This window comes from Polypterus senegalus, chromosome 13 (genome assembly GCF_016835505.1).
Source record: "Polypterus senegalus isolate Bchr_013 chromosome 13, ASM1683550v1, whole genome shotgun sequence".
Classification (NCBI taxonomy): domain Eukaryota; kingdom Metazoa; phylum Chordata; class Cladistia; order Polypteriformes; family Polypteridae; genus Polypterus; species Polypterus senegalus.
Genome location: NC_053166.1, coordinates 158220857 through 158248282, shown reverse-complemented (window position 1 = coordinate 158248282; position 27426 = coordinate 158220857). Strand labels below are relative to the sequence as shown.

General features: G+C 42.5%; 1 protein-coding gene across 1 annotated transcript; it reads right to left on the bottom strand.

Moving 5' to 3' along the window:
* Positions 1-257: 257 nt before the first annotated feature.
* On the bottom strand, positions 258-27420 carry snrnp25 (small nuclear ribonucleoprotein 25). The gene is made up of 7 exons (XM_039774531.1): positions 27291-27420; positions 21010-21192; positions 15061-15151; positions 14764-14869; positions 7706-7780; positions 1120-1183; positions 258-931 (listed from the first exon to the last, which is right to left on the bottom strand). The coding sequence occupies exons 2-6, from the start codon at positions 21184-21186 to the stop codon at positions 1126-1128; spliced, it is 507 nt and encodes a 168-aa protein (XP_039630465.1). The 5' UTR covers positions 21187-21192; positions 27291-27420; the 3' UTR covers positions 258-931; positions 1120-1125.
* Positions 27421-27426: the final 6 nt, after the last annotated feature.

Genomic DNA, 27426 nt, shown 5'->3' with positions numbered 1-27426 from the left:
CCGATGCGGCAAATGATGGAGGGCAATAATCCAGAGACCAGCTCGCTGTACGTGAATGGAAAGACAGTCCCATCGGTATTTCCTGAAGATGATGAATGGTGGAGCGCGCCTTTCTTCGAAGGTCGACACCGAATCCAAACAGACAGTCCATACACATGAACAGGAGATAATCCAGGACACAAAAAACAAGAATCCACAGGAAATCGAACTGAACGGGAAGACAAAACAGACGGCACTGGAAAAAAAAAACAGGACTCTACGGCCGGCAACACCAACCCTGCAGAGCAACACAATTCACACTGCCATGTTTCAATTTCCTCCTCTTTCAATTGGCTGCATCCTTGGGGCAACCAAACCAAATTTCTGAAATGCAAAATGTTTATTGAAAAAAAAAAAAGGTTCCTAAAACCGAGAACTATGAACAGCAGCTCCTCAGCGTGGAAGGGTGTCCAAGTTCAGAGAGGATTGTTGGTTACATCAATGGAAGTGACATCAGAGTCCTGATAATCACCGAACGGTGGAGTGGAAGTCCACAACTCGGACAGGAAGATGCCAGACTGATCGCTCGCTACTTGACTAGGGAATGCAAAGTCTAAGGCTGTACGGTGGTCTGCTCAGTCACATCAAGGCAATACAAGGCTGATGTGCTGAATGGCCAGATGTCAACCACAGTTTGGGAATTGAAAGGCCCTCCGAACTCACACAAGGGTGCACATTTCTTTTTGAATAATGGACCATCTGCAAATGTGAAATGTTTGGAATTATTTCCCCAAGAAGATCAAGGTCTTAAAAAGTTAGGGTCTGCAAGGAGGTGTCACTGACTTTCCATCCCAAATGCACCGAGCAGCAGATAAAGGTCTCCATGATTACAAACACAACAGTCATCAGGGGTCATGGAGTCCACTGCAGTAGAGAGGATTGAGGCAACAATCTGGGGAGTTGAAGAGTAAGAGAGAATTATAAAAGGACAAGAGATAACATGGAAAAAAAAATAAAAAAACAGGAACAGAGATTTGCTAAAACAAACAGGACGTCATAAAGTTAAAGATGCAGGACTACTAGACACACAACCTGCTCCGAGAGGTGTGGAGGAGGGAATAATACAAGAAGAAAACTCACCAATGTTCACTTTTTCCTCAGCTTTTTCAGAAAAGTAATTTCATCTCGATTTTTGATCCCATAGCTGTGGAAAATATTTTAGAGACTGAGCTTATTATTGTTCAAAAAAAAAAACAAGTTACACACCTAATGTGTTTTCAAGGGTGGCACGGTGGCACAGTGGGTAGCGCTGCTGCCTCGCAGTTAGGAGACCTGTGGGTTCGCTTCCCGGGTCCTCCCTGTCTGTGTGGAGTTTGCATGTTCTCCCCGAGTCTGCTTTGGTTTCCTCCCACAGGCCACAGACATGCAGGTTAGGTGCATTGGGGATCCTAAAATTGTCCCCAGTGTGTGTGCCCTGCGGTGGGCTGGCGCCCTGCCCGGGGTTTGTTTCCTGCCTTGTGCCCTGTGTTGGCTGGGATTGGCTCCAGCAGACCCCTGTGACCCTGTAGTTAGGATACAGCAGGCTGGATAATGGATGGATGGGTTTTCAGTCTTATCAGCCTAAATATTTGACCATTAGGCAAAACACTTTGCTCACAATGCAATTCAGGCTTCACAATATGAAATTTCACAAAAGAAAGTTACTGTATGTGTAGAGTTAATTATTAGACATTCGTAAACCACAGCAAAATATATTCAAATCCGTGCACAAATACAACTTATGACAAACAGATGGATAGCATTTTATTTCTCCCCAGTGGGGAATTTGGCCTTTAAACAGCAGGCTTGATAAGTAAATATTAAAAATACGCCCCCATCATCCCTCTCTCAAACAAACAAACACCAGAATAACGAAAAGGAGAGAAAAATCAAATAAAAGAAATTTATCTGACCTAACTAAAGGTAAAGAGCAGTCCCCAGTCCCACTGAGGCACTATGACGGCGTATTGTCGTTGGTAAGAAGGAGCTGCGTTGGCGTTTTTCTGCTGAATAAGAACGATCATTTTTTTCATTATTAAAACTAGGGGGCTTCGCTCGCCAACCCGCCTGCAATACGCGCCAGCAACTTCGCGTCTCTGCCGCTCACGTGTGTGGATTTCACTTTCACCAAAACAACAAAACTTTGAATTCTCGCGGATACGCCTCTTCACTGGGAAGAAACACGACTTCTCCCTGATGGCAACACGAATTAGACGATCTACAAGTCTACGACTTAAAGTTTAAATCCAAACAATATCTACATCCTTCTGTTACATCACCTATGTCTGTATATTCGTTCTCTTTTCGCGGTTACCCTTTTGTCATTATCACATTGTTTGGAAGGACATCGTGACGACACAACGTATAACTGTCCGTGAGTGAATATCGTTTCCTTCTCTCTACAAGAAATGTGTCCGACAACAGCATTCACACAAATGAGAAAGGATTGTCCCGTGTGCGTGGTCATGTGGGCGAGACTTTTCCCAAATCTCTTTTCACAAGCTCTTCTCTTGCGGAGCTTGAAATTTTCTCTCGCAGGATTTCACTTTCACCAAACAACAAATCTTTTCATTCTCGCGGATACGCCTCTTCATTGGATGGAAACACGACTTCTGCCTGATGGCGACACGAATTAGACGATCTAATAGTCTACGACTTAAAGTTCAAGTCCAAACAATATAAACTGCTCAAAAAAATTAAAGGAACACTTTGAAAACACATGAGATCTCAATGGGAAAAAGAAATCCTCCTGGATATCTATACTGATATAGACTGGGTAATGTGTTAGGAACGAAAGGATGCCACATCGTTTGATGGAAATGAAAATGATCAACCTACAGAGCCCTGAATTCAAAGACGCCCCAAAATCAGAGTGAAAAAATTATGTGGCAGGCTAGTCCATTTTGCCAAAATTTAATTGCAGCAACTCAAAATTGTACGCAGCACTTTGTATGGCCCCTGTGTTCTTGTATACATGCCTGACAATATCGGTGCATGCTTCTAATGAGATGACAGATGGTGTTGTGGGGGATCTCCTCCCAGATCTGGACCAGGGCATCACTGAGCTCCTGGACAGTCTGAGGTGCAACCTGGTGGCATTGGATGGACCAAAACATAATGTCCCAGAGGTGTTCTATTGGATTTAGGTCAGGAAAGTGTGGTGGCCAGTCAATGGTATCAATTCCTTCATCCTCCAGGAACTGCCTGCATACTCTCACCACATGAGGCCAGGAATTGTCGTGCACCAGGAGCCACTGTACCAGCATAGGGTCTGACAATGGGTCCAAGGATTTCATCCTGATACCTAATGGCAGCCAAGGTGCCTTTGTCAAGCCTGTAGCGGTCTGTGTGACCCTCCATGGATATGCCTCCCCAGACAATCATTAACCCACCACCAAACTGCTCATGCTGAATGATGTTACAGGCAGCATAATGTTCTCCATGGCTTCTCCAGACCCTTTCACTTCTGTCACGTGCTCAGGGTGAACCTGCTCTCATCTGTAAAGCACAGGGCACCAGTGGTGCATCTGCCAATTCTGGTATTCTATGGCGAATGCCAATCGAGCTGCATGCTGCTGGGCAGTGAGCTCAGGGCCCATTAGAGGACATGGGGCCCTTGGGTCACCCTCATGAAGTCTTTCTGGTTGTTTGGTCAGAGACATTCACACCAGTGGCCTGCTGGAGGTCATTTTGTAGGGCTCTGGCAGTGCTCATCCTGTTCCTCCTTGCCCAAAGGAGCAGATACTGGTCCTGCTGATGGGTTATGGACCTTCTATGGCCCTCTCCAGCTCTCCTAGAGTAACTGCTTGTCTCCTAGAATCTCCTCCATGCCCTTGAGACTGTGCAGGAGACACAGCAAACCTTCTGGCAATGACACACATTGATGTGCCATCCTGGAGAAGTTGGACTACCTGTGCAACCTCTGTAGGGTCCAGGTATCGCCTCATGCTACCAGTAGTGACACTGACTGTAGCCAAATGCAAAACTAGTGAAGAAACAGTCAGAAAAGATGAGGAGGGAAAAATGTCAGTGGCCTCCACCTGTTAAACCATTCCTGTTTTGGGGGTCATCTCATTGTTGCCCCTCTAGTGCATCTGTTGTTAATTTCATTAACACCACAGCAGCTGAAACTGATTAACAACCCCTCTGCTACTTAACTGACCAGATTAACATCCCAGAAGTTTCATTGACTTTATGCTATACTCTGATTAAAAAGTGTTCCTTTAATTCTTTTGAGCAGTGTATTTGATTTCTTTATTCTGTTCCGTTATTTCACCAAGTAATTTCCTTTTGTTTGCGCTAATGCGATCGTTACTACCATTTTTTTTTTTTAAAGACTTTTGAATTTTTGCACTTCCATGATCTCTAACCTGCTCTGCACGTGCATCGCACCAAAGTTTTTTTTTTTTTTTTAATTCTTTACGACGTTCTACTTTGTCATCTACTCTTTGTCTTTTATTTCCGGCCCCAAACCTGGTTAAATCTCTTGGCACAAAGTCTCGTCTCGTGGGATGTGAAAGTGTCTGTCTGAGAAAATCACTTTTTTTTTTTTAATAATAATAATAATAATAATAGAGAGATAATGCTAAATTAGCATAAAATATTTGCACTGTAGTAACGCAAGTGTTGCAAGTTCCTTATTACATGTAAGAAAGTATTTTTCTGTACTTGACAGTATTGACCTCATACACCTAAAAAGAAAAAGTATGTCAACTCGTTGGAATTAATCACATTCACGTACAGATTTGCCTTAAAAATATGGTCTTCATCTAAAATGACAAAAATGAAGACCACAATACTGGGTTTGTTCCTGCTTTGTGCTGGCTGGGATTGGCTCCAGCAGACCCCGTGACCCTGTGTTAGGATATAGCAGGTTGGATAATGACCGACTGACCGACTGACACAATATGTTTTAACTAATAACACAAATTATTGAATGTTCTAGTAAATATTGAACACATCATTCAGATATTCATAGTATGTAAACCCCTTAGCTAATGACTTCAAAAGACTCTGGAGGGAGCAAAATTGGAGTCCAACCAATGAAATGAGAGGGGAGGCGTGGCTTAGAGCTATGTTGACCTATAAAATAGAAAAAAAAGACTCGAACATTCTGAGTCCGCAGTTCACAAGAAGCAGATTTATGATCAAGAATTACTGAATTGCATAAAGCTGGAAAGGGTTACAAAGTAATTTTGACAAATGTGGATATTCATTAGTCCACATTTTGTCTAACTGTGGATAAACAGATGATTTTGTGCTGTGGCTACTCTTTCTAGAAGGTGCCTGCAAGGGCACAATGCTAAAAAAAAAAACAATAAAAAGTGAAAAACAAACCCATAAGTAGCAGCTAAAGGCAGGAAGAGCTCACTGGAAAAGGCCAACGTCTCTGCTCGGGAGTCTACCATAATGTAAAACACTGAACAGTGGCCGGTAATCTGCCTTCTTAATGAGGTGTAGGGACTTGAACAGCCATGTTGAAGAGTACAGTGGTACCTTGATATACGTCCTCTTTGGAATAACTCCAACGTGGCCTACGTCCCGTTTGGACGCGAAACATTTTGCTTGCAATACGACTTGTGTGCTAGAACACCGTGCGCTACCCTTTGTTTAGCTCTCTCAAGACAGAGCCACGAGTGTCAGTATACGCTACAACTCTCTGTGAACTTTCACGCGATTGTGTTATTTTGTGTAAATTTGAATGGCATGCGTACCCGGGACTTGGGTGCTGCCTACCGTATGCCGAGAACGATTGTGAAAAACAAAAGACGTTATTAAAAAAGTAAAGTGAAGTTAAATTTTCATTTATGTCATCTAATTGCTTTTGTATTTATGTAGTTTAGTATTAAGCAGTGTTTAAATTATTTTATACAACCCCATCAATGTATAATATGCCAATAACTGTAGGATTTTTTTATTTTTGCCTGGGAACAGATTAATCATTTTCCCTTTAATTCTTATGGGAAAAATTCATTTGGTATACGTCCCGTTTGGTACAAGTCCAAGGATCTGGAACGGATTAAGGACATATACCGAGTGTCGCAGATGGCTGGGACGCCTTGGAGGACCGGAGGAGGGCTTACGCCTCCCTCAGACTATTTGGGGGCGACCACCCTGGTGCCTTTGGTGGCCACAGGTACAGGGCTTTGAAGCTCAACCCTGTAGGGGCCCGTGGTCACCGCCAGGGGGTCTGTCTGTGCCCAGGTCATGTTCCACATGAGGTATCACTGTACACTCGCCTAAAGGATTATTAGGAACACCTGTTCAGTTTCTCATTAATGCAATTATCTAATCAACCAATCACATGGCAGTTGCTTCAATGCATTTAGGGGTGTGGTCCTGGTCAAGACAATCTCCTGAACTCCAAACTGAATGTCAGAATGGGAAAGAAAGGTGATTTAAGCAATTTTGAGCGTGGCATGCTTGTTGGTGCCAGACGGGCCGGTCTGAGTATTTCACAATCTGCTCAGTTACTGGGATTTTCACGCACAACCATTTCTAGGGTTTACAAAGAATGGTGTGAAAAGGGAAAAACATCCAGTATGCGGCAGTCCTGTGGGCGAAAATACCTTGTTGATGCTAGAGGTCAGAGGAGAATGAATGGGCCGACTGATTCAAGCTGATAGAAGAGCGACTTTGACTGAAATAACCACTCGTTACAACCGAGGTATGCAGCAAAGCATTTGTGAAGCCACAACACGCACAACCTTGAGACAGATGGGCTACAACAGCAGAAGACCCCACCGGGTACCACTCATCTCCACTACAAATAGGAAAAAGAGGCTACAATTTGCACGAGCTCACCAAAATTGGACAGCTGAAGACTGGAAAAATGTGGCCTGGTCTGATGAGTCTCGATTTCTGTTGAGACATTCAAATGGTAGAGTCAGAATTTGGCGTAAACAGAATGAGAACATGGATCCATCATGCCTTGTTACCACTGTGCAGGCTGGTGGTGGTGGTGTAATGGTGTGGGGATGTTTTCTTGGCACACTTTAGGCCCCTTAGTGCCAATTGGGCATCGTTTAAATGCCACGGGCTACCTGAGCATTGTTTCTGACCATGTCCATCCCTTCATGACCACCATGTACCCATCCTCTGATGGCTACTTCCAGCAGGATAATGCACCATGTCACAAAGCTCGAATCATTTCAAATTGGTTTCTTGAACATGCCAATGAGTTCACTGTACTAAAATGGCCTCCAGTCACCAGATCTCAACCCAATAGAGCATCTTTGGGATGTGGTGGAACGGGAGCTTCGTGCCCTGGATGTGCATCCCACAAATCTCCATCAACTGCAAGATGCTATCCTATCGATATGGGCCAACATTTGTAAAGAATGATTTCAGCACCTTGTTGAATCAATGCCACGTAGAATTAAGGCAGTTCTGAAGGCGAAAGGGGGTCAAACACCGTATTAGTATGGTGGTCCTAATAATCCTTTAGGGGAGTGTATGTCAAACTTCATCTCCGAGTCAAAAGTATATTTCAATTTTCAGCAATTACAACAATAAAATGTTTACTTTTTTTTGTTTATTGTAAAGAGATACCACAACGTTTGTGGCGCACACACAATGATTTTCAGCCTTGATCTCAGGCACCTTCTTTTGGCCTAAGCCGCCCGTTTATTGAACGGTCTTCTCCTCTTCTGTAAACTGCTGAATACACGAGTGAATAATTACTTACTCTTTCAGTTTCATCTTGTCATCTTCAAGCTTCTCTCCCTGGAAAACAAGATGAAAAGTCCGCCACACGTACTTCCTGCAAAATATGCAAACAAACAAAAAACAAAAGCATGAGTGATGTCAGCAGGGCCTTAACCGAGTTCCAGGATGATCTCCATTTCTTGAAAGTTCAGAAACACACGCGTGAGATAATAATACATTTTATTTATATAGCGCCTTTCCCATGCTCAAGGCACTTACAGAACATAAGAAAGAACGGCAGGGTATACAGTATATAGCATAGTACAAAGCAAATTAATAAATAAGAAGATTAAGACAGTAAACTCAGAGAAAGCCTAACAGACAACAGAATTGATGGTCTGCACACACACACACACACACAGGTTACATGAGCATCTTGACAGAGAGGTAAACTGAGAGAAGGGAATGAAGTCAAATAGAGCTAAAAGCCTTCCTGAACAGATGAGTTTTAAGTTGTTTTTTAAAAGAATTCATGGAGTCAGCTGACCTGATTAATTTCGGTAGGTCATTCCAGAGTCTGGGCGCTATACAGCTGAAGGCCCTGTCACCCATGGAGTGAAGATTAGTGTGGGGCACAACAAGATTGCCAGAATCAGAGGACCTTAGTGGACGGGCAGGCACATAGTGATGGAGAAGGTCACTGATGTAGTTTGGCGAGGTTATTTAAGGCTTTGTAGGTTATTAGTAGGATTTTATATTCGATTCTGTAAGACACAGGGAGCCAGTGAAGACGGAGCAGGATGGGTGTGATGTGCCGCTGCTGCTGGTTCGAGTAAGAACTCTTGCAGCTGAGTTTTGAATAAGCTGGAGCTGTGATATAAGATTAGAAGGGGCACCTGCCAGCAGCGAGTTACAATAATCTATGCGGGATGTGATAAAAGCATGGACAAGTTTCTCAGCATTAGAAAAGGAAAGGAAGGAGCGAACACGAGATATGTTACGGAGGTGAAAGTAGGAAAGTTTCTTAATGTGATTTATGTGAGTGGAGTAAGAAAGGGAGGAATCAAAAATGACACCAAGATTCTTTGCAGTAGAGGCAGGTCTGATGAGATCACCACCAAGATGGACTGGGAAGGAGCTCATTTTATTAAGCTGCATTTTAGTCCCAATTTGCAGGAGTTCAGTTTTGTTGCAGTTTAATTTCAAAGAGTTCTGCTCCATCCAGGTTTTAATTTCACTAAGGCAGGTTGTGAGCTGAGAAAGCTCTGAGGAAGTTCCACTTTTAACATTGAAGTAGAGTTGAGTATCATCTGCATAAAAATGATAGCCCAGTCCATAGCTACGAATAATATGGCCAAGGGGGAGCATATAAATACAGAAGAGAAGAGGGCCAAGGACAGAGCCCTGAGGAACTCCTTGTGTGACTGGCCCGATGGGTGGGGATGGGTTGGGGATTCTAGCCACATTTAAGTGACGCCATTAATGGTCACATTTCCTGTCAAGTCAGCGACGAGGAGACAAGCATCTGAATGAGCCCCACAGTGGTACTATGCTGGTTTAAGTTCTTTTAAAAATTCACGCCCTCATTTAAAAAATGCTCTAGCCAAGATTCCCAAACGAGACCAAAAACCATTATGGTCACTGGAAAGTGAAATGTAATAGATGATATTTCAAAAGGAAAGGACTCCATCCATTATATATATAAAACCCTAAGATTTTAATGAGACAACCGTGGACTGGCATGGCAGCTGGGAAGGAGAATGGTCCATTACCCAGCTAGGAGGCCATTATGGATGAACATCCCGACCAGGAGGACTCCTATGCCCTTTCCCAGTTGAGACAAAGATATAAATGGGATAACAGAGGCAGATTGCCTGCCAAGTACAGTTGTTCCCCCCCCAATATGACTGGTGAATGGGCTCATAGTTTGGATGCCCACAGGGCTGCGCTGAAGTTACAATGTTCTGGTATTGAAGGTACTCCCGGGTCCAGCATAAAAGGAGCCATCTCATCTCACTCCTGGAGTCGCAGCCGGGAGAGGAGGAAGAACAACAGAAAAAGGGATTGCATTGTTGATTGTGCATTGGAAGAAGTCGGTGCAAGGCGTTTTCCTAAAAATAAATGGCCACTTGAAGCTGGGATTGTGCCTATGCACTGGTGTTAGGGGGGTTTTAAGGCATGCCCTCCAGTCACACTTCATTCACTAGATTGTAAATGCAAGAAATACAATTTGATGCCACAAAGGACACCATAAAGTGCAAATGATGGGTGTGGCGGCTACTACTACCGTTTACTGGAATCATTGCAACCCCGGTATGAACATTTGTTTAAATTCAAATCATAAAAATTACGAACACAACTACATCAAATAAAGCGTGTCTCATAAAAAGGAAAGCTAGGCAATGCCTGTAAAATAAAAGCTGGTACATTCACATCTAAAAACCTGCTTTCTTTCCACAGAGTGACCTGAATGGGGAGCCAAAGCTCGAGACGCTCAGGCTGTTCAGTTAAAAGAGGGCTGCTGCGCGAATGAGGAGGAGATTCAGAAAAGCTGCACTCGCTTTCTAGGAGCTCCAAAGTTTAGGGGGGGGGGGAAAAAAACCAAACAAAAACGCTACTTAGGGAACACAAGCGGGGATACCTGGCTGTCGCTCGGGTTGTGCAAAAGTGACACAGTTTCCATATATTATTAAAAATGATTCTTTAAAAGTCAAACTGACATTATTAATGAATAATTTAACAAATCATTTAGAGCAGGGGGTCACCAAGTCCACTCTCGGAGGACCACCGTGGTGCAGGTTTTCATTCTAACCCTTTTTTTTAATATATATATTAATACACACACACACACACCACGTGCCCAGTTTGTCTTGCTAATTGACTTTTTGAGAATTCATTTCAATTGACTTGGTTTTTAAGAAATGTTTCCCTGAATTTCTCCATCGTTCCTCTGAATTGCTTCATTTCTTTCCTCAAATGGCACCCAAACAGAAATGAAATGCGACAATGGGGCAGCACAATAGAAGCCTCAAGCCCGAGTTGCCAAGCATTCATGGTTAAATGTAAATACAACATATTAAAAGAAAAGAAATGAAATGTGAAGTGAGGGAGCCAACAGAAGACCAACTAAGTCAGGGCCTCAAACTCCAACCAGCTACTTAATGAGGTCCCAAATCTCGCTGCTCATTAAACTTGTCCTTTAATTTCATGGCTTGTTGCCAATTTTCTGAAATTGCTGCTTTTCTCTTTCCAAGAGCTGTTAAAATGTTATAGGGACCTGAGCAGATCGATATTCCAAGAGACCGTCAACTTTCTTTATTTCCTGATATTGAATGATGGACTCCAGTTGTTTTGGCTGCAGGTTTTCATTCTCTCTTTTATTGTTTGGCTGCTAATTAAGGAAAAAAAACAAACAATTGAGGCGTCCGAGTCTTCAAAAACAAGTCAATTCAAATGAATTCAAAAGAAGTTAATTAGCAGCAAAAACAGGGCACTCGTTAAGGGTTAGAATGAAGACCAGCAGCCAAGGTGGTCCCCCAGGACCCGAGTTGGTGACCCCTGATTTAGTGTTTTTTGGTTTTGCCATAAGGAGTAAGAACGTCTTAATTCTTTCCTCATTCTGTCCTGCAACAGGAGACATGCAGCTGGCCATCAGAAAAGCGCAGATCCTTGAGGTAAACGGCAGTTAACTTTACCCGACTGTCCTTGCGCTTTATTTATGGACATCGCAAATGCAAGACATACCGGAAATTGAAGCCGTTTGAATAGGAAATGGAGTTTTAGAAAATCGCAGCTATACGTGGAATGAAAATGTCCTTCCCTTTCAGATTCTGGTTAGAATAGTCGAGAACGTGTGGATGGCGTGACAGTGTTGCCACATTTGTCACAACCTTGATATATAAACACTTTTTTCCAATTTAAACTAGAATTTTTCCTCAATTTTTCAAATCATGTTCACACATTGAAATTTTTTTTTTTTTTTTAAATCACTGGAAGTGCAGTAATCCCTCGCTATATCGCGCTTCGACTTTCGTGGCTTCACTCTATCGCGGATTTTAAATGTAAGCATATTTAAATATATATCACAGATTTTTCGCTGGTTCACAGATTTCTGCGGACAATGGGTCTTTTAATTTAAAGTACATGCTTCCTCAGTTGGTTTGCCCAGTTGATTTCATACAAGGGACGCTATTGGTGGATGGCTGAGAAGCTACCCAATCAGAGCACGTATTACGTATTAAATAAAACTCCTCAATGATATACGATGTGCTTCCCGTGCGGTGCTTCACACACTTAAAAGCCCAACAGCACGTATTGATTTTTGATTGGTTGCTTTTCTCTCTCTCTCTCTGAAATTCTCTGCTCCTGAAGAGAAGATATGTTTGCATTCTTTTAATTGTGAGAAAGAACTGTCATCTCTGTCTTGTCATGGAGCACAGTTTAAACGTTTGACTAAAGGGTGTTATTTCATGTCTGGACGGCTCCAATAATGTTAAAAAACGTATTTAGAAAGTCATAAACAGGTTTTCTATGCTCTAACTGTGAAAATATTAGATTTATAAATAAAGAATCCTACTTCGCAGAAATTCATTTATTGCGGTAGAGTCAAACTGATTAACCGCGATAAACGAGGGATTACTGTATAGCTTTTGGATATTTACTCTGTAACTCACCTGGTGATTGCACTGTGATGTTGTCTGTCCCGACGTTCCTTTCTTGCTTATTAGAGACACACACACTATATATATATATATATAAATATATATATATATATATATAAATATATATATATATATATATATATATAAATATAAATATATATATATATATATAAATATATATATATATATATATATATATATATATATATATATATATAATATATATATATATATATATATATATATATATATATATATATATATACACACACATTAAATACCACAGATTTGGAAATGTAGGTTACCCGTGTCCCATAGGTGCTCGCTAAGAAACGGTTTTAAACATTTTGTGGTCCAAGTGCATTCTGTCCGTATGTCTGTCCGCTTTTCAAGAGAGAGTTACTTAACGGATTTAGATCGGGTTTTTTTTATAATTTGCTTGAACTTTCCGGTTGCTCCATGTAGGCCTATATATTCTTGCCATTTTTTTTTTTTTTACTATTTGCAAATACATGATAAAGTAACCCAACACTAACTACAATATTTTTTTATATTCATACGGGACATTTAAAATAAAATTGTAAAAAGTTTGTCATGGCCTGAGCCAAGATGGTCGGGTTTAAAGCCACATCCTGAATGGGATGCCAAAGACATTTAACATCCTCATACTGATGCCAAGCCCTTAATTGGTGGAAAAATTCCCAGAAGGCCTCTAGACCTCATGTATTAATAAGCAAGTCTAAAGGGCTGCAGGGATATTTAATGAAATAATGAAAATTGTCCCCAAAAACACCTTATATTCAAGCTCAGTCTATTACTTGCTCATTTATCTTTTTATTTAGTACGCTACCATTAGGGAATCCATTCCCGGACGGGTTTATCCATTCCTGGGAATTTGGGAATCCACTATGTCATTCCTAGGAATGACAGTGCACGGGCATCTCACATGTGAACGGTTTTAGAGTGAGCGACACTTATTTTTAATATAACTACTGCAGTATGTTGACACCAACAAAAGACTAACTTTAACTACAAGCAGTTCATGCTGTCATAGAAGTTCATGTATCTAGTTAGTTGCGGTAATAAGAGCGTAGAAAGCACAACGTGTCGCGCGTGCGGTCGTCCAGGTGAGCCGCACCTTCATGCAGAGTACGCCAGCCACTGAGAAAGCACGCTCTGTCTCCAGTGAAGTAGGTGGCACAGTCATCAGATACTCATACACTTGTTCTAAATAACGCCCGCACTTGCCGTTGCTCTGACACGCCGCCATTTCAGCTTTTACTGAGGCATCCAGTTTCGTGTCATCATTCTGTGATGTCAAGTTTCTTGGCACAGATAACGCGGATGCAACAGACTGACGCATTGCAATTTCAAGTTGCTGTCTGATGACTTTTGCACGCTATATATGCAAGCTTGGCCATTCCCGTTCACCTGGGAATTCCAGCAGTTTCATTCCCGGGAATGGGAAATGTTCCGGGATTCCCGGGCTCCCGATTACTGGGAGGGGGAATGGATTCCCTAGCTACCATGGCTGCCCGTTTGTCTGTCCAGCTTTTTGAATCACCTGTAGCTCACAAACCGTTTCCACTATCAGCCTGAAATTTGGTACACAGATACTACGGGACCTCCACTATCCGCTTTAAGGGTGATGATTGACCTCCAAGGGTTATTCCTCATTACTTTATTGTAGAATCAGCTCTCAGTGGCAGCGGGCAGCAAGGCGGCCATGCGGCGCATGCAGGGGCGTAGCGTGGGTGTCAGCCGCCCGGGGCGGAGGAAAATTTCGCCACCCCCTTATTTAGGTATTTTAATTTAAAAGACTAAAATATACAGCAATTCTTTGCCACCCCCTAAAAGTGCCGCCCCCACTACGCTACGCCACTGGGCACGTGTACGGGCGCGGTTCTCATTCCTACCACCTTCGCCATCACTTCTCCTACCTCTTCATATCTTAAATCATTCCCGAGGCAGACTGAAGACTTAAAGTGCCAGCTTAAGTGAAAGATTAAGGAAAACGTACTAAGTAATTGCAACACAAACTCTGACTTAAATCAGTTTTAATGTGAAAAGATGTCAACAGAAGATGATGGCCGCTAGGGTGGAGAAGAGAAGAGCTGCTCAGGAAGGGACAAGCGCATCAACCTCTGAGGAAACGAATGATAAACAGAGACAGAGAAAGAGGAGGAAAACTAGAAATGGTCAAGTCAAGTGGATTCACTGCACATTATTGAGCAGTGCGCCATTACCGGAATTTAATAGTTAATTGTAGATTTAGAAAATAAATAGATTGTATAAAAACGGAGTGCTGTAGAAACAGAATTGAGGGGGATTCAGTGGATACAACTGCAATGTAACAAATCTAAACAAGAATCGGCCAACACCGCCCCCACTGTCCCTCATCATCGGAGGTGCGAGACCCCCCAGTCCACTGCCTTACCAGCCGATGCACTGGATGCCTCCCTCCCGCTGCTGTTTCAGCTCCACGTACCGCCGGATTGCCTTCTTCAGGTCCAGAACTGTGGCATTCTGCACCACTACAATTGCTAAAAGAAGAAAGAGTGGGACAACAACATATTCATTGGGTGGCAAAGTAACAAAAAATTTACTTTGCAAGAATTCATCATCCTATACAACAGATAAAAAAGTCAGCGTTTTGTGGCTGCCCCCCAGATTTAGATCTGCTACACATCGCCACGTTAAAGAGAGAGGCCGTAACGTCTGTGGTGCCACTTACGCATAACTTCTCCATCAGCTTTGCAGACTCGGACTGTAATTGCCTGTCCATATTCTAAGGCAATCTGGGAGTTGATTTCTTCCAAGGTAACCTGTCACGGGAAACACAGCACAGAATCAGACCCACTGGCTAGGACGCGGACCACTACGTGTGCCAAGGAACACACTTCCTCACATTTGCATTAATAGTTTTAAAATTCCAATGGAGTACGGAAAAGAACAAAAATAGACTTTTTCTGCTAATCGGCGTCAAAAAAACCAAAATCATATTCACTGTGATTCAATGCTGTAGAATAAGAAAATGTTAAAACTTCCTAGGGGGCGAATACTTTTTACAGGCACAGTCTGAAAATAATAATTTGACTGACTGAAGCGTCCCGGTGAATAACACTATACATATAAAAAAAAATTCTTTATTGCCAATCTTATCGTCTTCTTTCGGCTGCTCCTGTTAGGGTCACCACAGCAGATCATCTCTTCTTGTCCTCTACATCTTCTGTTACCCCCATCACCTGCATGTCCTCTCTCTCTCAACACATCCATAAACCTTCCTCTTCTCCTCTGGCCGATCAGCTCTATCCTTAGCACCCTTCTCCCAGTATACCCAGCATCTCTCCTCTGCACATATCCAAACCAACGCCATCTCGCCTCTCTGACTTTGTCTCCCAACCGTCCTACCTGAGCTGATCTTCGGAGGTCCTCATTTCTAATCCTGTCCATCCTCGTCACCCTCAATGTAAATCTTAACATCTTTAACATCTGCCACCTCCAGCTCTGTCTCCTGTGCCACCGTCTCCAGCCCATATACCACAGCTGGTCTCACTACCGTCCTGTAGACCTTCCCTGTCACTCTTGCCGATACCCGTCTGTCACAAATCACTCCTGACACTCTTCTCCACCCTGCCTGCCTGCACGCTCTTCCACAATCCCCGTTACCATGTTTTGTCCTGGTAGATCTCTCCATTACTCTACTTTCCCCTTTTGTATTAATATGTAGCCTTTGTCAGAATGCCTCAAATCTCACAGACTTCCCGCTAGTGCTGGGCGGTACACCGTTTCATACCGAAAATATATTTTTATTTTTGTTACGATAGAGATTTTTCTTATACCCCAATACCGGTTTAAATTGCCTAAACAACGTTCGGAACGTGGCGCAGCAGGAAACTGTTTAAGGGGGGACCTTTTTCATTGCTACACCACCAAAAACACACATGCACCGGAGTACATAAGGTATCGTGCGGTGAAAATGGACCGAGAACACTCCGAAACTGAAGCTGTAGCAGACGATAAAGTGGAACATGACGACACAGAACAACTTCTGCCGAAAAAAGGAGTCACGTCTGTTGTGTGGAGATATTTTGGTGGACCAAACAAATATTGACTGCAAATGCTGTCGAGCTAAAAATTTGTCACCGGAGGTGGCATCACGAGAAATTTGCTGCGCCACCTTAGCCACACACATGCTTTGGAGTACCGTGAATGTATGGAACTAAGGTTGGCACCCTCCACGTCCTCAGGTAAAACTGAAAAAGCGAGAGGACACTCGAGTCAGACGTCACTTGTGGATGTGTTTGCTGGAGTTACTGCTTACGACAAATAAAGCAAGCGGTGGATCGAGATAACCAACGCCATTACAATCCATATAGCTTACATGTCAGTGGACAGAGATTGTTAACATTAACAGAAAGTGGAGTTGGTTTACAAAAATTATGTACTATTATTACTATAAATAATACTATACTTACTATAATATATATTACTATTTTTTCCTTTTCTAAGACATGTTCAGTGCAATACAACTTTTGACAAGCACCTCTGGATATTTTACTAAGTCTAATACCTCTTTGGATGGTTGAAAATATGCTGTCAAATTTTGTTCAATAAAAAGAAAGGCATGGTGGCACAGTGGGTAGCGCTGCTGCCTCACACTTAGGAGACCCGGGTTTGCTTCCCAGGTCCACCCTGCGTGGAGTTTGCAGGTTTCCTCCCACAGTCCAAAGACATGCAGGTTAGGTGCATTGGCGATCCTAAAAATTGTCCCTAGTGTGTGTGTGTGTGTGTGTGTGTGTGTGTGTGTGTGTGTGTGTGCGCCCTGCGGTGGGCTGGCACCCTGCCCGGGGCTTATTTCCTGCCTTGTGCCCTGGTTTTGGGGGTTGGCTCCACCAGAACCCGTGACCCCTTTAGTTAGGATATAGTGGGTTGGATAACGGATGGATGTTCAATAAAAAGGTTCTATATTTTGACTGAAACTGTCATGCAATGCGATTCCTTCTCTTCATTAGTGCCACCCCCTTGAAAACCATCACTTTATGGGGCCATGCAAACCTGAATTAGTACCTGTGTGCACATTAAAATGTTTTTTTCTACAATGTACAATTCTTATGACAGTGGAATAGGTTATTCTTAGCCAGTCTACTGCAGTAATTGCAGTGGAAAATGTGCTTAATATGCACTCATGCATTGGGGGAAAAAAATAAATAAATAAATACTGTCGAATACCGTGAAACTGGTATCATTTTGAAAAATACCGCGATATAGAATTTTGGTCATATCGCCCAGCACTACTTACCGCTGTTTATAAGGCATCATACCATATACCTTCTCTCCACCTTCCTTTTTACATCTATAATCTCAGGAAATTAGACAAGCAGGAGTTAAGTTACAATTTAAATGTATTATTGCTAATATTCATAAATAATATACAAAAGTACATTTGAATATTGGCAACCATACCACCTGATAAATGCGGATGTGCAGTTTCAGGCGGCACACAGACTTGTTAGTTACTTAAAATGTCTCTAATCAAGGCATCATTTATGGTCGGCTTTCTTCAGAACAGACCGCATGCCTGTCACAAAATGGCTGCCAAACTGTGCTCTTCATGACGTTGTCCTTTTCAGTTCATGGTGTGTGTGATGGTCTTTCATCAGTTTGGTAAGAGAGAGAGAGGGTGAGGTAAATCAAGCAAATTTATAGGTTTTCTGTCCAACCCCTACAGCCAATAGGATGTCATGGTACTTAAAGGCTTCTGATACAAGCCAATCCAGACAGCCATACTTCAGACCAATGGGGGGATAGGATAGAACAGCTTCACACCTGCCCTCCAAACCACATGTTAAGATAAAGCTTGACAGTTAAGCAGCCTGGCCTACCTATGGAAGTTAACCGACAGTGTTTCCTTTGGAGGCATTAGCTCTCCAGTAATGTGTTCTTTTGAAATTGCGGCATGTTAAGTAAATATAGAAATATGATATAAAAGGCGAGATCCCTCCCATCGCGATTACGGCGGTACAAAAATCATGAGAGAATTATATAGTTTAGCTTTCTTTACTGACAATTTTACGCGGTTACAGACAGGAAGCTTAGGACAGGCTCTATCAAGGTGTGGATCTCGATCTATGCAGTCTGCCATCTTTCGTCACCACGCTGAAAGGATTTTCCGGACGGATGACATAATCTTCCGCCCAACAGCTTCAAAGTGTATTGCCAGTAGGTCCATCCTTATATACTGGTTGCTCCACATGCAGGCTCTCTCTCTGGTCTCCAAACAAGGACAGGAAAAGGACGCAACCCCACCTCCAAAAAATACAGGAATAGCACAATGCCTCCATGCAGTTCTCATTCTCCCAACAAGGAAAGAAGATTTTGTGCGGACAGAGGACAGACGTATACTATGCGGTCTTTAGGCTGACTATACAATCCTCCAGTTGTCTTTGGCTAACTAGTCCTATGCTTGGCTGGCAATTCTAAATGCCGAGCCCCTGTGTACCATACTTGGTCTGCCTGTATGAATGAATCTCTGTGCACAGAGACAGCGACATTAAACTTCATATTATAACAAACATTTTATAACAGAGACTTTAGCTGAGAAATATTGGTCAAACTTGTTTGAGGCACTCCCGCCAACCCTGTTGCAAAACCACAAAGAGACTCCGTCCTAAACATGAATGCTTCTCACTAATGTAACACTAATACAGTGGAGCCTTGGGTCACGACCGTAATTCGTTCCTAAACTCTGGTCGCAACCCGATTTGGTCCTGACCCGAAGTAATTTCCCCCATAGGATTGTATGTAAATACAATTAATCCGTTCCAGATCGTACAAACTGTATGTAAATATATTTTCGTTAAAGATTTTTAAGCACAAAAATAGTTATACCATAGAATGCACAGCTTAATAGTAAAGTACTGTAAATGTAAAACCATTGAATAACACGGAGACAAACACCCAGGCGCACTCGCTCTCTTTCTCCCGTTCTTTCCTGTTCTCTTCTTTTTCCCTTTAGCCAACTCGCGCTTCCATTTATAAAGAGGACGTGGTAGTCGTGGCAATCAGCAGCTCCTGGAAACGATTACGGATGCGGTCCGCTTCTCACCTGTGCACTTAGGCGAGAAACGCTCACATCACGAACTCCTCAGGAACCGCTTCGGCCACACACCACCACACCGTCTCGCTAAGCCGCGAGTGCTGTGATTATTCATTAAAACTGGCCTTTTTGACGGGAGCTGTGGACCCGCTATACCACAGGAGGAAGCTGGGTTGAGAGGAGGGAAGAGTCCCTCTACGTGATGAGCCGAGAACAATGTACAGTACAGGGAGAGACCGAACACGTGCGGAAACCATCGGCGCGTACGAACCGGAAGGGAAACTGGCTTGTTTGTCACCCGAGTGTGTGGTCGTGAACAGATGCAAACTTTTGGTCGTAACCCGATTTGTACGTGTTCAGAGACGTTCGTGACCCGAGGTTCCACTGTATTACATTGCTTTGCCTAAATTGCAAGACATATGAAATATTTATCAACTTGAATGCAGAATTTCACATCACAACACTCTGTACTGTTGATCCTCGATATCTCACCAACTCTGCTCCCCTCATCCTCACCATTCCACTGGCCTCCCTCTCATTCACACACACGTATTCTGTCCTGGTGGTCCTACTGACCTTCATTCCTCTCCTCTCGAGAGCAGATCTCCACCTCTCCAGGGTCTCCTCGACCTGCTCCCTACCCTCACTACAGATCACAATAGGCGCTTTTCCACTGCATAGTACGGCACAGCACAGTTCAGTACAGCTCACCTTAGTTCGGCTCGGTTTGCGTTTCGACTGCAGTTTAGTACCGCTTTAGAGTGGGCAGGATTATTCACGTGTCGTTATAGTTGCGCCGCCTCTACTGCCGTGACACCGTGGAACTTTTACAACAACACGCAGACAACGACAACACTTTAGCTCGCGATGCAAGGGTAAGCATCTAAAAAAAAAGCACATCGCTAGCTAACTTTTATCACTGTTGCAAAGCATAAAATGAACTTAACTGCCAGTGTAACATTAAAATGCTGATTCTGTATATTACAGATCTTCCACATTTTGCAAAAAAGTCGCCGCAAAAGACCGTCTGTTTGGACATTTAACCGTGCTTCAGAGTGGTGGGATGTGATTGTTCCCGGTTTTACAAACAAACACTCAGTGGCTGGAGAACTTTAATGTCTGAAGAAACATTCATCCACTTATGCAACAAACTGCGTCCAGCGATGGAGAGACGGGACACAAACTTCCGCGTGTATAAAGAAAAGAATAGCCAGTGACGCAGTAATGACGATTTTCTCCGCCAATCAGTGATTAGCAGTTTACACGTCACGTTTTGGTAACGGTTCGGCACGCTTGGAACCTCGGCTGAGGTGGTACTAAAAAAAGGACCAGGTACCAGGTACTGTTCCCAGTGGAAAACCCCCCAAAAGTGAGCTGAACTGAACCGTGTCGTGCCGTACTATGCAGTGGAAAAGTGCCATATGTCATCAGCACACATCACAGTCCACGGGGACTCCTGTCTAATCTCTTCTGTCCACCTGTCCATCACCACTGCAGATATTTATTGCCAATCTCAAATTTAAATTGAATCCATCACTTATAAAAATGTAACAACTAAAACACACACACATGCACTTGACAAACCTGAATGGGCAGATCACATAGCAGAGGGTCTTGGACCAGCCTCGCAAGGCCTTCTTCAAAGATGTCCAGCACATCAGCGTGGGTCATCTCCTCTTCGTCGTCTTCTTGCTCAATCCGGTCATCCTGACTACACTCCTCTTTCACCACCAAAAGGTCTCCTTGTTCAGCTTCTGCCATCAATAGCTGCGATTAAAAAGAATTAAAATTTAAACTAACAAGCAAGTTTACATGGGGCCCAAGCTGACTGACAAGAAGCATTATGTTAAAATTATTCTGATGAAATACATTAAAATAACATTTTTTTAAAATTATCAATAAACTGTTCTTTTGAATTCAAGTGTCCCTTACTCACATCTAACTTGCTAATCTGGTTGGATGAAGTGCCTGTCCCAGAAGCAGCACAATGGCCAACCCTGGCACTGCCCAATAGGCATCTGAACATGTTGCCTGTGCCTGAGTGGGCTTTTCTTTGCCAAACAAGCTTGCCGATCCTATTCACCTCTACTGGCCAAAAAAAAAAAAAACCAAGTCGAGATTTGAAGGTCCCCCAAGTCCTGTCCTCTACAATACCTGGTCACTTACTCCACGTGTCTGTGGTCCTTCATATGAAGATAAACCTTCTGACATTTGGGCAAAGTCTGCCCTGAACAAGTTTCCATCCGTCACCATGCGATCCTAATGCTAATTTAGTTTAAAACATCTGGGATTTAATGTAGAAAAGCTTCAGCCAGATTAGGAATGTTCTAGAATATGTATTGGTCATTTTACCTGTTTTGAGAATTATAAGCCAGCTTTAAAAAAAAGAAACAGTGAAGGATGTGCAATATTAAAGATCATATGGATACATCCAGGCCTATTAAGTCTAATGACATCAAAAAACCACTATTTTTATTTCAGAAAAATAAAACCCACACTTGTGGTGAATACCAAAAAATAAATACTGCATGTAATTGCAGAGACTGGCACCTACAACAACAACAACAACATTTATTTCTATAGCACATTTTCATACAAACAGTAGCTCAAAGTGCTTTACATATTAAAGAATAGAAAAATGAAAGACACAAAATAAATCAACATTAATTAACATCGAATAAGAGTAAGGTTCAATGGCCAGGGGGGACAGAAAAAACAAAAAAAACTCCAGACGGCTGGAGAAAAAAATCAAATCTGTAGGGATTACCAGACCATGAGACCATCCAGTCCCCTCTGGGCATTCTACCTAACATAAATGAAACAGTCCTCTTTGGATTTAGGATAGGACCTAATAACTTATTTGTTAGGAAGAGGGGTGGCACAGTGGGTAGCACTGCTGCCTCACAGATAGGAGACCCGGGTTCGCTTCCCAGGTCCTCCCTGCGTGGAGTTTGCATGTTGAGGACTGTTTCATTGATGGGAGGTAGAATGCCCAGAAGGGACTGGGCGGTCCGGTGGCCTGGGACCGCTGCAGATTTTATTTTTTTTGGTTTTTTTCTGTCCACCCTGGCCGTCGGACCTTACTCCCTTTCTATGTCACTAATGTTGTCTTATTTTAATTTCTTATGTCTTTTATTTTTCTTTTCTTCATTATGTAAAGCACTTTCAGCTACTATTTGTATGAAAATGTGCTATAGAAATAAATGTCGTGTCTGCGTGGGTTTCCTCCCACAGTCCAAAGACATGCAGGTTAGGTGCATTGGCAATCCTAAATTGTGCTTGGTGTGTGTGTGTGTGCACCCCCTGTGATGGGCAGGACTGTGGAGTCGGAGTCAATTTTGGGTACCTGGAGTCGGAGTCGGCAAAAAATTAACCGACTCCGACTCCTACTAAATTTAAATGGGAATTAAAAAAGTAAGTTGAAATGTCCCAATTCACAAACAGTCATCATGAACTCCGTCTCTGCTGTAAGAATAAAGCCCAATGCGTGCAGTGCATAATGTTACCACAAAACGAACATGTCAAGTAACCATGAAGCATGCTTTTCATTGACTGTATGCGTCACTTTATGGGATGTAATGCACAGGTCAGGTGCGGCACCGCTTTCCATTGTGTCGTGTTCCACTGTTACAGGGAACTGTGAACCTGGCCTAAAGCCCCCCATACATTTACAGATGCACTGCCGATTTTTCGGCCGTTCAACGAGTCATCACGCGTCAAACGCCTGAAAAATCATCTGGTGTGTTCTCAGCTCCCCTTCGCTATGCGCTAGTGAAGGGGGCCGAAGGAGCCGAGAACGCAGATCTCCCTACCGGTCTCCAGCAGAGGCTCGTCCTGCTGATCATTTGGCCGGTGAGTGACACAACGCACTAAACTTCCGGCTGGCTGACAGAGGAGACGGCCACCGCAGCAGACAGAGGCATCACATTACTTCGGATGGGGACGGTGGTCGAGATTTTTGGCAAGCTGGATCTGCCCGTCCATGTGGACACCCGCAATCTGCAGCCGCCAGTCAATTGTGTTTGTCTTTAATCTGACATTATAGTAGAGTGTTGGCTTCCTAGCCAGTAGTTCTGTGGTGAAATGACATGTATGTTGCCTTCCTTTCCTTCAATGGATGTAGAAAATACATTAGCATAGTATATACATACAGAGGAGTCGGAAGATTTAGAAACTGAGGAGTCGGAGCATTTATCTACCGACTCCACAGCCCTGGTGGTGGGCTGGCACTCTGCCCGGGGTTTGTGTCCTGCCTTGCACCCTGTGCTGGCTGGGATTGGCTCCAGCAGACCCCTGTGACCCTGTTTTGGCTCATTTTGTATCTCATTATTGTTTGGCTGCTAATTAAGGAAAAAGAAACAATTAAGGGGGTCCGACTCTTTAAGAGCAAGTCAAACAAAATGAATTCAAAAGAAGTTAATTAGCAGCAAAAAACAGGTCACTCATTGAGAAAAGGGTTTGAATGAAAAGGAGGATATGCAGCATTGTTCATAACGGCTATCAGTTTGGTCTTCACTTTCCTCTCCACTATTGCACCCCATAACTGAGCCTGCCTTCTTAATTACTAGATTGGTTTTGTGGGTCTCTCTTTGGCCGGATTTCCTTCATTTAAAATTTCACAGCATATTATAACCAGAATACAATTTATGTTGATTATAATAGATGATTTTTTTTTTTAATGTAATAAAGCTCAATTTTAAAGGAATTATATTACATTTTAATAATTTGTTCACTCAGATCTTTCTCATATAGATTTTCTGATGCCCACCACTTCCACTAGAGCAGGAGTCCTCAGTAACGGTGCTGGAGGGCCGCAGTGGCTACAGGTTTTCATTCCAGCCAGTTTCCGAATTAGAACTCAGCCCTTGCTGATAATGCAACTTGGGATTTAACTCTAGGATTTGTTAGCACTTTCATTCATCAAAGAAAAATGTTAGTTACATTGTACAGGGTGGGCCATTTATATGGATACACCTTAATAAAATGGGAATGGTTGGTGATATTAACTTCCTGTTTGTGGCACATTAGTATATGTGAGGGGGGAAACTTTTCAAGATGGGTGGTGACCATGGTGGCCATTTGGAAGTCGGCCATTTTGGATCCAACTTTTGTTTTTTCAATAGGAAGAGGGTCATGTGACACATCAAACTTATTGGAAATTTCACAAGAAAAACAATGGTGTGCTTGGTTTTAATGTAACTTTATTCTTTCATGAGTTATTTACAGGTTTCTGACCACTTATAAAATATGTTCAATGTGCTGCCCATTGTGTTGGATTGTCAATGCAACCCTCTTCTCCCACTCTTCACACACTGATAGCAACACACGGGAGAAATGCTAGCACAGGCTTCCAGTATCCGTAGTTTCGGGTGCTGCACATCTCGTATCTTCACAGCATAGACAATTGCCTTCCATTGTTTTTCTTGTGAAATTCCCAATAAGTTGGATGTGTCACATGACCCTCTTCCTATTGAAAAAACAAAAGTTGGATCCAAAATGGCCACCACCCATCTCGAAAAGTTTCCCCCCTCACATATACTAATGTGCCACAAACAGGAAGTTAATATCACCAACCATTCCCATTTTATTAAGGGGTATCCATATAAATGGCCCACCCTGTAGATCCAAGGTCCTCAATGGCTGCAAGCAGGGCTTCCCCAACCTCGCTCCTGTGGCCTCCACTGTGGCTGCAGGTTTTTGTTCCAACCAGCTTCCGTTTTTAATTGGACTCCTCCTGGGCTAATTAAGTGATGTGGTTTTTCCCCAAGTTCTGTGTTTTGGGAACAAAATAGAAATTAGAAAACTAAGTTGGGTAAATATTTGCAGCTGGAGATCCACAAAAGGGAGAAGACAAATCACGGATCATGAAAGTAGTTTTTATTCCTGAGCTTTCAGCCCCCGCCAGGAACCATCATCAGAGGATAAGGATTAGACTTACAAGAATCAAAGGCAATAGATAGTAAAATTATTTAATGAGGTGGGGTTAGGAGGGTGTTGGTCATAAGGGTTCATTTATTATGAGGAAGGTTCTTCTTCTTAAGTTTGCATATGCTGGGTTCATGTCCAGATGTCTGTTAATGGCGTTTTCGTTTGATAGCCAAGATTCAGCCAGCTCTCTGGCACTTTTAGTACTGGCCTTAAATCTTACTGGTACATTGTCCCAGTTAAATGTGTGCGAGTATAAATCAGTGATCGTGGGTCCTTCCTTCTGACGGCGTTGCGATTCTTTTTGACGTTTGTCCTTAACTGCTAGGCAAGAACTGCATGGGATGCTATAAACTGCGTTTCGTGTTTCTGCTGTCAATTTTCTTGTTTTTGGCATTAAAAAGGACCGCGCACAGATTGTTAAGAAGGCTTGTGTGCAATTCTGATACCGGATTTGGACCGGATACGAGCTGCACCTTCTGACACTCCGTGAAGCAGTTCTATGAGGAAGGTGCCTTTTTTTTTTTCTTTTTAACAATATTTTTATCTTGGATTTTCATTCTACTTTTCTAGGTGTTCTGATTGTTTAGTTAATCCATTATTTACTAGTTAGTGGGTCTGATGCTAAAGTAGTTGCAGCCTTTGATTATTTTTTGTTTGTCAACGTGTCTGCTCTGCTCGTTTTTAATGGTCATTAATAAGATACAAAGGGGGAAAACTGCACAGAGAAAGGGCAAAATATAATGAAAATCAACAAAAGAGAGTGAAGCATTTAAATCTATAGCAAAAGCAGAAATATTTATAAATGTCTTATACATGTAGATAGAGATAGAATCATGCTGCTGCGCTTTTCTGAATGTAGAATAAAAGAAAAATCCCAGCTAATTAAATGACATCAGTGCTGGCAGGTGTTGTCACCGATTAAGAATCTGGTTGGAACAAAAACCTGCAGGGGCGGGGCATGGGGGCGGTTCCACAGGACTGAGGTTGGGCTGCAGGTTTTCACTTCAAACAATTTCTTAATTAGAAGCCATTTATTTACTACCAAAGTAATTGGGTTTAATTTTAGTTATCTTGCCCATTACAATTTTGAACCTTTAGTTGTCTATTTTAGTTTTTAGCAGCTGCATTTAAAGTTTTAATTGTTGCCTTTTTTTTTATTTTTTTTTTTTAAAACCAGGCAGTATTTCATAATAAAATGCTGATAACCAATAAACAAGCAGCTCTCCAGCTAACAGGCTTCATTTTAAACCTGTGCCCCATGAAGAATGTGTTAAAAGAAATCTTTAAAAATAAACGAGAAGGGAATTGGAAGGAGCGTTAAGTTTAAATCAGTTCTGGTCCACCAAACACGTGGATAATGTTCTCACAGAATGAAACTCTACAGTGCATTTAAAATTTCACTTGGATGAATGAAAACACTAACAACAAGCCAAATAGTTAAATCCCAAGTTTCACTGTCAGCAAGGATCGTCTTCTAAATTAGGAAATTAGCTGGAAGGAAAACCTGCAGCGCTGCGCCCTCCAGGACCCTGATTGAGGACCCCTGCGCTAAGTGGTTACAGTTCACTCAGGGTCACACCCAGTAGCAAACTTATTACGGCTTAGTATCAAGAAAAACAGAATGAAAAGCGTGCCGACAGTAAAAGTCTTAAAACGATTTTAAAAAGTGCCTTTATCCCCGCAGAAAATGTATAAACGTTAATAACAGTCTACTTAATTAAGGCGGAGGTTCAATTATAAGCAGAAGTTGGTCGGGTCAAAAATCTACAGCCACAGAGGTCTAGAATTAAACACCACTTAACTGTATCACGATAATTAACGGTGTGTGGAGTAGACACGGGTGCAAAAGACGCTAAATTCCTTAGAATGGAGTTTTAAGTGCCATCCACGGCGTTCCCTTCAATAAGTTTCTAAATAAATATTTTGTAAAAGCTTACCCCTCTTTAAAAGATCTTCTTTGCGCTGACGAAGATTCGAGTGCACCTTTCCAAAACAGGGGGATCCACCGTAGTTGCAAGTTCTGTTGCACACCTGTGAACTGTTCTCAATATAAACCGAAATAAATGTATTTGA

Coding starts and splice junctions, on each gene's coding strand:
- snrnp25 (XM_039774531.1), bottom strand. CDS start 21,186: ATGGCAGAAGCTGAACAAGGAGACCTTTTGGTGGTGAAAGAGGAGTGT. Junction 15,152..21,009: donor TATGTGATCTGCCCATTCAG/GTTTGTCAAGTG, acceptor TTCCCGTGACAG/GTTACCTTGGAAGAAATCAA. Junction 1,184..7,705: donor GACAAGATGAAACTGAAAGA/GTAAGTAATTAT, acceptor TATTTTCCACAG/CTATGGGATCAAAAATCGAG.